This window comes from Chelon labrosus (assembly GCF_963514085.1).
Source record: "Chelon labrosus genome assembly, chromosome: 12".
Classification (NCBI taxonomy): domain Eukaryota; kingdom Metazoa; phylum Chordata; class Actinopteri; order Mugiliformes; family Mugilidae; genus Chelon; species Chelon labrosus.
In genome coordinates, this window is record NC_140345.1 from 21,600,495 (window position 1) to 21,611,868 (window position 11,374).

The 11,374-nt window shown below is 43.8% G+C and overlaps 1 protein-coding gene across 1 annotated transcript; it reads left to right on the forward strand.

Annotated features, from left to right (window-relative positions):
- Nucleotides 1–762: 762 nt before the first annotated feature.
- On the forward strand, nucleotides 763–7,052 carry pnisr (PNN-interacting serine/arginine-rich protein). Its single transcript, XM_084556878.1, has 12 exons — nucleotides 763–875; nucleotides 1,372–1,480; nucleotides 1,640–1,816; nucleotides 1,988–2,226; nucleotides 2,605–2,767; nucleotides 3,051–3,241; nucleotides 3,346–3,486; nucleotides 3,577–3,676; nucleotides 4,297–4,350; nucleotides 4,702–4,899; nucleotides 5,101–6,208; nucleotides 6,688–7,052. Exons 2-12 carry the CDS (start codon nucleotides 1,393–1,395, stop codon nucleotides 6,719–6,721), a joined length of 2,493 nt encoding a protein of 830 aa, XP_084413004.1. The 5' UTR covers nucleotides 763–875; nucleotides 1,372–1,392; the 3' UTR covers nucleotides 6,722–7,052.
- The last annotated feature ends 4,322 nt before the right edge of the window (nucleotides 7,053–11,374 follow it).

Here is an 11,374-nt window from a genome sequence, read left to right on the forward strand (position 1 = left end):
ACTGAGCCACCCCTCTTCCCAGCCTACTTGGCATCTGTCAACCCCCAAATCCTTTGTTCCTTTTACTGTATAGCTTTGTGTCTGCTGTGTTGTAAATTTGATGATAAATTAAAGATAAGCACTGGGGGTTGAAATAATGGTGCTGCTACTAAAGTGACATCTTGTTTTAGGGGCCGTGTTTCATCACAGGTCTGGAGAAAGCAAGGGCTTGAGGACATGGAATGCCAGTGACTGTTGCTTTCATTTAACTTTTTGTACACATGCACTGACACATGAACTGGTCTCAAATAGGAAAGGAAAGCATGCGCTCATGTTCTCAAGTATAGCCTGCAGAGGGGCCAAATTTGACAATATAGACTAGTTTTTGTTTTATCAGACGTCCGTCACCTGACAGCCATGCAATTTTTGCTGACTGCAACTTTTGCAGATGTTAATTCCAGCAATCAGCTGACTTGTATCCACACTTCTGTTAAATTGACCAGCATCATTGGGTTTTATGCCACCGTCCCTTGAGGTGCTGCATTTACGCGCTGCTCGTACTCTCCTACCTCTTATGTAAAGGTATATACAAACAAATAAATAAATAAAGCATTCGCTAATTGTCCAAATACGGTTTGGTATGCTGGTAAATATTTTAGTTGTATCGCGTGAAAAAACACACATGCCTTGATATGACACCAACACATCAGTGGTCGACATATTTTATATTTAAAGGCGCTCGTGACAGAAAGCGTGAAATTTGATATTCCCGACAGACTGTGAACGCAGCCTCGTCCCCCACTTCCTCTGAGCGTTGAGTGCCTCTGAGCAGCAGTTCGCTAAAGCAGCCATTTTGATTTGGAACCGCAGCGCCGGAGATAAACTGTCTGGAAAAGGTGGGACTGTGTTACTCAAAGCACATCGTCAACGTGAATCTAATTCACCCTTCCCCATTTTCGTTCAGTTTGAATGTCAAGGAACAAACCGTTTGGCCGTTTAGATAGTCGTGCTACTGTCTGCTAGCTTTCACTGCTAGCTTTAGCTCGCGTGAGCTTGTGTTAGCTTCCCTAGCTCCCACACGCACAACCCGAGGTAACTTAAGATGACAAATTCACCGTCACCGAATTTATTTCGGTATAATGCCTAACTTAAGACAAGGTATCCGGTGCTACACACATCATGTGTCCACCGTTAGCTGGAGAAAAATATCTCCACGTAGGCGGAGTCGCTAACATTAAGCTAGCCGTTCAGCTTGGGAGAACGTTAGCCGTTTTTTCCAGGCTCGATGTTTTATGGCCGTAACACGAGTGTACTTCTGTAGCACACAGACTGTGAGCTGAAGACACAAGAGGGTGGGATCACATTAAAATCTAGCATGTCTGGTTATTTCAGGTGTGAATCCAGAGAGGAGTGATGTGGGACCAGGGAGGACAGCCCTGGCCGCAGTGGCCTCTGAGCCAGCAGCAGTGGATGCAGTCTTTCCAGCACCAACAAGATCCAGGTCAGTGAATGATGCATTGTATCATGACTATAAACATGCACCTCTAGGTTTTTTCTTGCACACCTACTCAATGCACGACTCAGATTGTCAGCAAGTCTCACTTACTCGCGTTATATGCATTTCAAATCAAGGGGTATATATTTTTTTTACTTTGTCCAGGTCAAGTGGACTGGGCTGCCCTGGCACAGGCATGGATAGCCCAAAAGGAGTCGACAGGACCCGAGCCGCCGAACATCCAACCCAATGGCCAGGACCTCCCGGGCCTTGAGCCTGTCGCACAGAGTAACCATGGCGCCTTCCAGGGTGACCCAGGGTTTGGCAGAATGTGGCAGCCAGGTACATCATTAAAGTCCTCAAACCACACCTTATTTGTTTTGTTTCCACACCATTCTTTGTGTTTTATCTTATATGTGTTCAGACCAACCAACTCCCTCTTCTGCAGCTGTTTAAACGCTGAAATATCTTCAGGTGGTGGTTTTTGTATAAAATCTATTTTGTCATCAACAGAATGGGGAATGCATAGTCAGCCTCCTCCTCCACCCCCACCCCCTGACCAGGCCTGGATTCCTCCAGGGTCAGGACCAATGGACGTGGTAAACCCCAGCGAGGACAGCAACAGTCAGGACAGCGTTGAGTTCAACTCCGAGACCCACCACGGGGTTTATCCCCAGAACAGCCATGGGTATGGGGCACAGCCCGACAGCTACGCCATGGCCCCCATGGCCATGAACCAGTTTGATTATCAGGTATGCAGATGCTACAGTAGAAACTGTTGAAGCGTATCGATTTTAGTGTGACAGCCAAGTAACTCGAGAAGGAGCAATCCATAGAAACTGTGCCGGGTCCAGCGTCTAGGTGTATCAGTCATTGCTTTCTTGATGCTGTGCAGAGGAAAGTGTTGGCTTGTTGAGGATCCAGCATGGTTTGGTTTTCTTTTATTAGCTGATTTTTATTTTATTTTAACATTTCTTTTTACGCTAAACAATTAGGCACGAGTAACAAATGAATGTCAGGTAACATGTTCTGGGGAAAGACAACAACAACCCCGCGTTCACTGATTGCCAGAAACATGTATCTGTACTTGGAAGATCTTTTAATTTGTCGTTTGTGCTGGCTCTCCACAGCATGGAGCTGCTTCAACCTTCCCCCCTACACCCGCGGGCTTCCACTCCCCATACTGGCAGGGTCCTCCTCAGAACAGACGAGATACCAGGCCCCCGGGGTTCAGAGAACGGCCCAGATCCCCCATCCAGCTCCCTGTCAAACCAGAAGTCCCAGCACCACTAGGTGAGTCATAGCGTGTGCAAGTCTGGTACTGAATTCAGTATTAAAAAGAAGACAATTAATTAGTTTTAAGTGGTTAATCCAGTCATCTATTTTGTCCTGTTTATGTGGCTCAATGTTGTATTAATTTATAGCAGCAATTACTGTTTTACACAGCAGGGAAAGTATAATAACAAAAAATATTGTAGTAAGATATTGTACACAAGAGGGTTAAAAAAAACTGTTGGATGCGTCATCAAAATATAACTCGAGGATGAGTCACATTGATCTTGCGTTCCAACTTTAGATGCTGTAAAAAGACGAACCCTACCCGCTTGGATCAGAGAGGGTCTTGAAAAGATGGACCGGGAGAAGCAGAAGAAGCTGGAGCGGGAGCGAATGGAGAAGGAGCGTGCAGAAATGGCAAAAGACGACGACAAAGCGCACGAGCCTGATGATGGAAACGACGGGCCACGTGTGCCCCGCAAGAGTAAATTTGTAAGCAGTTCATTTCTAGTCTCTTGACTGTAAATTCAAGTGATATTGTCCATATCCCGGCATCTTTGTTGATTAAAATCCTTGTCTGTGGCTGTGTGCATCAGGACAGTGACGATGAAGGGGTAGACGATAACGACGAAGAAGAAAAGACTTCAGTGAAGAAAGAATTTATTGGTCGAAGCCCATCACCTCCTGCAGAAGACAGTGAACCTGAAATGACTGAGGAGGAAAAGGAGTTCCAGCTGGTCAGTGTGAACATTCATATCATGTAAACTGTTAATGTGATTGTTTCTCATTAGGGATCATTGAGAATATTTGTGTTTTATTTTTTTTAGATGGTCATAACTAAAACACTTCTGACTGAGATCCTTCTTGAGGTCACTAACGAAGAGATCCTTCACGTGGCCAGAGAGACTCACAGGAAAGCCACTCGAGGTCTGCTCTTGTCTTTTCCAGTTTTTGCATCATCTGTGCTTGTCACCAAGACACTATGTTAAAATCTGGAGAGAATCCATTATGTGCATAATAAGGTCTCTAGATTACTCAGCAAAGCCGCCCTGTAAACTAGGGTGACTGAGCAGCAAACATGGGAGTATACTAAGACAGATTGTCAACCATTCTCTGCTAATGCATCAGAAGGAGAGAGCAGAGCAATCTTTCTCACCAACAGTATTTGGAAAGCTGTTCATCATGGTATTGACGATCCTGCTGAGTGACTGCATGACTGAATCAAGTCTCAGCACAGACTCTGACCAGCACTCACCAATAGATACAACTGACATCCTCCACTGAAGTGACTGTGCATTAGTACAGATTGGTTCTTTCCCTCCTGTCCAACTGTTTGACTTGGATTGTGTGACAGAAGTTTATTTGTTAACCCTCTCTCTTTTCTCCATTTTTTTATTTTATTTTTTTATTTTTTCTCTTGTTACCAAAGGCAGCTCTTGTGAATAGTGCTTTTTCTGTGACCCCCCCTCTCTTGCGACTCTCTTGCCTTTGAGAAAATGGCAGTATGTGTTTTAACATGTTGTTCCTGTTGTTGATGTGAATCAAAGCTCCTGCAAAACAGCTGGCACAGTCAAGTGCACTGGCTTCTCTGACCGGTCTCAGTGAGTATCCCCTTTTCTGTCACCGGGGGGAGGGAAGGGAAATATTTTAATTCACGGGGTGGTCTAAGTAGGAACGAGGGAAAAGCTGTTGGCACAAGACATGACCTGCGTAATTAATTACGACAGAAGTGGCGTTTAAATTTTGCACTTTGATATCAGAAGCATGCTCTCCTATAAAAAAGTATTTCGAGTACTGAGGACTATATGTATACTTAAGTTAAGTAGGATTAAGTGCCTTTCATGGGAACCTTTCGTTGAGTCTTGAGTGGTTTCACGAGAGTGGAACCTGATAATGAGAATGGATCTTGGTGCTTTCCAACACTCAACAACATGGGGGCTCTGTTGTGGCAGGCGGGCTTGGTGACTATGGTTCAGATGAGAGCGAGAACGATGACGATGGCCGCAGCGTCCGAGGATCGGAGTCCTCCGACACGGATGAGGAAGAGTTGCGCCACCGCATCCGGGAGAAGCAAGATGCCTTCCGCCGCAAAGAGCGAGAGATGCAGCAGCTGCAGGAAAAACAAGCACAAGAGGCTCTGCTTGCACGTGGTAGGAGCTGAAGTTTTTGTCCATTTGTCTTTTAAACTACAATTTATACTACATCACTTTGAAATACGAAGAATCTTCATATTTTTATATATAAGTGAAAACATAAAAGCTGCCGTAGAAAATACTTAATGCTTACTTTCATTAATTATTATGTTCCTTGTCTGATTATTTTAACCGGAGTCTTGTTGTGTGTTTGTACAGAAGAGTTGGTGAAGGAGAGAGTGAGCAGAGAAAGGGGCGAATATGATGAGAGTCAGTTAGAAAATCTGCACAAACAAGAAGTAAAAGAGAGGGAGGCGGAAACCTTGGCAGAGAGGCGTAGGTCCCGTAGTGAGAGGGAAGGTAGTGAGGGCAAGCATTCAGGCAGAGGGAAGGAGCGATCAGGGAGAAGTGGCAGCGACTCCCCGGCCAACGGTCACAGCAGCAGCTCCCGCTCCACCTCCAGCCACAGCAGCAGTCGTTCTTCCTCCTCGTCGTCCTCTTCCTCTGCATCTTCTCGTAGCTCCTCTCGATCCTCCTCCCCCCGAAGGAAGAGGAAGCGTAGCCGCTCTTCGTCCCGCAAAGCTCGTCGGCGCAGCCGCAGTCACAGCTCGCACAGGCACCGTAGTGAGAAGGTCAGGGACAGGAGGAGGAGCAGCGTAGAGCGGTCAGGACGCCACAAGAAAGACCGCAGTGATTCCAGGGAGCACAGGAGTCGTAGGAGTAGGTCAAGATCCAGAGATAGAGACAGAGACAGGGGCAGAGCCCGGGGTAGAGACAGCCCCAGTCGCAGTAGAGACAGAGAGAGAGAGAAGGAAAGGGATAAGGAGAGGAAAAGGAGCAGGGAGCGTTTGGACAGCAGTCACAGTCGTAGCAGCAAACACAAGCAAAAGACCTCTAGTAAAGACAGAGAGAGGAAAAGGGAAAGGAGTCATAGCCACGAAAAAGACAAGAAAAGGAAGGATAAAGATAAGGATAGGGAGAAAGAGACGGACAAGAAGAAAGAGAAGTCAAAGGCTAAGGAGAAGGATAAGGGAAGCTCTGCTGTGACGGAGGAAAACGGCAAATCCAAGAGAAGGAGAGAGAGTGATTCATGCACAGACTCCCAGAACGACAAGCGCTCTCGACATGATAGCAAATCCAGCAAGAAAGGCTCTGCCAAAGCTAGCAGGAGACACTCAGACTCTGACTCTAGTAGATCCCCTTCCCCCGAAGTTAGCAAGGAAAAGAAATCTAAGAAATCCAAACGTAGTCGCTCAAGGTCGACGGAAAAATCTCACAAGTCTGGTAAGAAGGCAAGCCGCAAACACAAGTCTAAGTCGCGATCAAGGTAGTATTCGTTTTTTTCTCTTTTATACCTACTGTATATTCTTATTGTGTGTCTCATTGTGATTTCTCTGGAGTCATTTTAATTGACCTGTTAACCGTAACTGGAATGAATGCTGACTGACTGAATGCTATGAATAATGTTCGTGCCAAATGCAGCTATGTGTTTAAGGGTTTTAATCCTTTTATGATGGTTTTGTCAAACGCAAATTTGCCATGAATTAATTTCTAACCATTTTCATAGTCCGGCTTTTGCCTCAGCAGAGCCCAGACATTATGGCTTTGCATTTTGCTCTGTAGAGTAGATTTGATTCTATAAAATCTGCAGAATGTCAGCTTTTATGGAAATGATGTACAAGTATTTCATGCTCTCTTAGTAGGTTTGATGGGTGGGGGATATTTTTTCCATGTCTCTTTTTGATAGTCTGCAGTGAAACACGGGATTAGTTCAGTATTAATGTTGTGTCCATGCCTCTCTTTCAGGTCAACGTCCCCCTCCCGTCGTAGCAGACGCTGAGGAGCACAGTTAACATCCCGATCTGTGCACGTTACCATTTTAAATTCCATGAGTTGAACAGGCTTGTCTCATTATAGAGGCAGTTGTGTAGGTGAAAACCCCTCCTCCTCCCTCGTCTCCCTTGCATTGCTTTCATTGTAAATATGTTGTTACTTTTAAAGTGTGACTGAAGAACAAGGCAATTTGAATGGTAGGAATTTTCACTGGTATTATACAAAGTTTAATAAGACGCTAAAAAACTCATCATGTGTCATTTTAAAACATAACAGGATTAACTTTTTTTTTTTCCCCCAAACATTGTAAGATGTTCAATAAAACAGTTTGTTCCGTGTCTTGCCTTCACCGTCTCTGTGATTTTAGTGTCGTACGATAATAGTTCATTTTATAATAGTAACTCCTCAGTGAATCACAGGACAGAGAACAGCCTCTGCTCTCTGAGATTTTCAAACTAGATGTTAAAAGTTGGTCACATACACCGATCAGCCACAACATTAAAACCACTGACAGGAGAAGTAAATAACATTGACCATCTTGTGACAATTCAATGTTCTGCTGGGAAACTTTTGGACCTGGCATTTGTGTAGATGTTATTTAGATATGCACCACCCATCTCGACTAGACCAGGAATCCAATGCAATAGCAATGACACTCCTTGATGACAGCAGCCATCCCCATTACACACACAAAAACGGTTTAAAAAAAAACAGCACAAGGTGTTGACCTGGCATCCAAATTCACTAGATCCCAAACATCCAACTATCTGTGGGATGATCCGCAGAGGCCCCTCCCCTCAACCCATAGGACCCAAAGACCCCCACTAATAACATTCTGTTGATCAGACACCACAGGACACCCTCAGAAACCTCATGTCCATTCTCTGATGAGTAACAACTGTTTTGGAGACACAAGGGAGACCTACACAATATTAGGAAGGTGGTCGTAAAGTTAAGCCTGATTGGAGTATGCTAGTATCTTCCTGTCATTGTGGTACAGGTTGATCTGATTTAATTTGTCAAACGGATGCTGTAGAACAAAGAACAAAGTCTAATTTGGTCTCTATTCTGATCATCCACTCTATTTGATGCTCCATATGTTCCCTCCCTCTCTGTGTATTTTTGCATCCTAAAGGAGGGCCCTTGAGTTCACGGGAAAGGTTTCCTAAAACAAATGCTACACTTTGAATCAGCTGCAGCTCAGTTACCAACTTAAGTTATAAATAAATAAATATTGAAGGAATATCACCTGTCAATTAAATAGATTTCAGATCAACTGTCTAATCACCCTTGAGCCCCTGACGATAATTACACCCAAATCAAAGATAAGTCTGAACTTACAAGCTTGAATATTTTTGTAAAACTAGAAAGTGTTAGTGTTCAATTATGAACCTAACATGAAATGGTCTCATTCACAGAGGAGCTATAGGGGAGACCATTCCTGCAGTCTAGCAGCGAAGTCTATTATATATAAACTTAATGCTTCTGTGGTCAGGTATTGATTGCTGAGTGTACGCTGATGAGCCACATGCGAGATAAAGGTGCAGCTACAGCAGCTCTGACTCTCCGAGGGTTGAACTCTGCTGTGTTATCTGATACCAACACATTTTCTGCAGATCTTCCTGCAAACTTCGAGCAAACGGGCTCGACTGGATTGCAATCAGAGGAATATATAGGAGAAAATATGGAGGCCAAGAGAACACCTTGAACTCTTGATCATGTTCCTTGCAGACTGTCAGGGAGCAGCTCAGAGAACACTGTTGCCATGAAATAGAGCACATGGCCTGAAAGAATAAGTCAGGCAGATGATTACAAAATTGGAGGACAATTTAGGCATTTCAGAAAAACAATAAACCATCAAATAATTTGATTCTTCTAGTTCAAGCACTAAAGGTACACTTTTTATGAGATTTTTTTTTTGTTGTGCGCTATGCTTACTGCAGCCCTGTTATGAATACTCAGGAACTAAATACTAATTTTTACTATTAAATCAACATTAAGTAAAGAAAATCACATTAAATAACAATTTAATTTCAGATAAAACTGGACATGTTAATTTAAGCAACTTTTGAAATCTAGCTTGACCAACCATTTAATAGCTTAATAATGAGACAATTCGTATTGTTGTGACGCTATACAAATAAAACTGAATTTAATTGAATTATGAGCACCTTCCTAATATTGTGTATGTCTCCGTTGTGCCTCCAAAACAGTTGTGACTCATCAGAGAATGGACATGGTGGTGTCTGGCAACAGAACGTTGTTAGTGGGGGCCTTTGGGTCCTATGTGTTGAGGGGAGGGGTCTCTGTGGATCATCCCACAGGAACTTGATTATTTTGGAATCTAGTGAATTTGGAGGCCAGGTCAACACCTTGTGCCGTTTTTCATGTCTTTTTCAGTTGTTCTTAAACTGTATTTGTGTGTGTGTGCCTGTGTCAGGCTGCATCCTGCTGGGGACGGCTGCTGCCATCAAGGAGTGTCATTGCTATGGGGTGGGGGTGTCTGGTCTGGTCTAGGTGGGTGCTACATGTCTAAGTAACATCCTCACGAATGCCAGGTCCAAAAGTTTCCCAGCAGAACATTGAATTGTCACAAGATGATGAATGTTATCTACATCTCCTGTCAGTGGTTTTAATGTTGTGGCTGACTGGTGTACTTTTGGTCTACCCATGATGGTAGCAAAGGTCTTGATGATGCCATTTTCACTCTTTTTCCTCTCATATGTAGTGAGGGACAACTTCAGTGCATCATTACTATTATTTAAAATATGTTGATGATTAAACTAATTGGTTTAACAATTAAAACAGACACATACCAACAAAACCATACAAAAGAAAAGTATTTCAAACTTTTTTTAATAGTTATAATCAACATGCAAGTTTGTCATCAGTGACCGTGGGACAAGAGAAGCTTGAGACCTATTTGGTATCTTAAATAACATGGAACACATTTTCCTACAACTATATTTACACTTTGTCTCAGGACAACAATAACTACACAACAAACGGATGTGTTAGTCTTTTGTGCATGGATTGTTTGATTTTTTTGGCTGGGACATAAAATGTCCTCCAAGTATGGGATGTCCCAGGCGGTGGTTCAGAAAGTAACATCCACATGAATGACAGGACCCAGAGCACTGGCCCGAGCATCACACTGTTTGAACTGTCTGAACCGGATTGTGTGTTTCCTCCACCAGTTCTTCCTTCCTATTGCTGTCATCTCTTGACTCACATGGACCCGGCTGGGTCACAGGGACCTGGCTGGCCTGGACCGGGGTGCTCAGGTCTCCCCGGCCCGGGACCTGGCTGGCCTGGACCGGGGTGCTCAGGTCTCCCCGGCCCGGGACCTGGCTGGCCTGGAACGGGGTGCTCAGGTCTCCCCGGTCCGGGCCACCTCCTTCTTCTACTGCTCCATGCCCAGGGTCTGATGCCGGTGTGTCCTGTGTGGGTGCTGTCTTCTGTGGACAGGTGTCAGCGCGGACTTTCTGCTTACTGCTCCTGCGTCTGCGTAGCCCCATGCGCAGCAGGGTGCGGTGCACGGTGTGATGTGACACGTTCACACCATAACCATCGTTGAAGTTTTTTGCGACTTGTGTCACAGTGGCCCTGCTGTCGGTTTGCACCAGTCGCGACAACCTCCGTTGCCCACGCTTGTCGATGAGCCTCGGGCGACCTACCCCCTGTCGCCGGCTTGTGATGTGTCCCTCCTCGGTCCACTGCCTGTAGGTATTGACCACTGCTGACCGGGAGCAGCCCACTTGCCTCGCTGTTTCTGAGATGCTCCGACCCAGCCGTCTGGCTGCAACAATCTGGTTCTTGACAGAGTCGCTCAGGTCTTTACACCTGCCCATCCCTGCACATCAGGAGGAGACGACATAAAAGCGAGTGCTGAATTATTTGTGTACGGTGGCCGAGAGAGCTCAAAGCATTGCAACTTAATTAAACAAATGTAAACACCAGCAAATTAAGAAAACATCTTCTTTTTGACAACACGTGTGTTGCAAATACAACACAACCGAACACAGAAAAGCAAATCAATTATTCATTTTGTTTATTATAAGCTGACAAAATGCACAGTTAATTTGCATTTTTTTTTAGCGTTAATAACATTTTTACAAAGTCAGGTGTCGTTGGCACTGCTTGCATTACGTTTGTGTATTTGCTGTTGCATTTCTTTCTTTATATATTTTGGTTTTGCCCTAAATCTTCTTTGTTCTCTGAGAAAAGTTCATTTTAAAAGCTTGTATTTTTTGTCAATAAAGAGACACTTTGACACTTTGAAGCTGTATTATATGTCTTAAAACTTTAATTCACTATTTCAAATGCTACATGCACTGTACTAAAATGTGGTATATTTAAAGCAAGACTGCCAAGGAATAATAAGATAAGATAAGATTTTATTTTTTATTTATTTGTCACATGCACAGTTATACATAGTACAATGCACAGTGAAATGTATTTTTGTACCTGCAGCCAGTAGTAAAAAAGTACTACAGTAAAACAGTAATAATTGCACATAACACACAAGGTAAACAGTATATTGATCAAGTTACAATGTTTAGAAAGAAAATATATACATGTACCAGTGTACAGTGAAATATTGCTTAAATACCTCTTGTGAAAAAAGTGCAAATTAATCTTAATTAACTGCTAGTCCTTT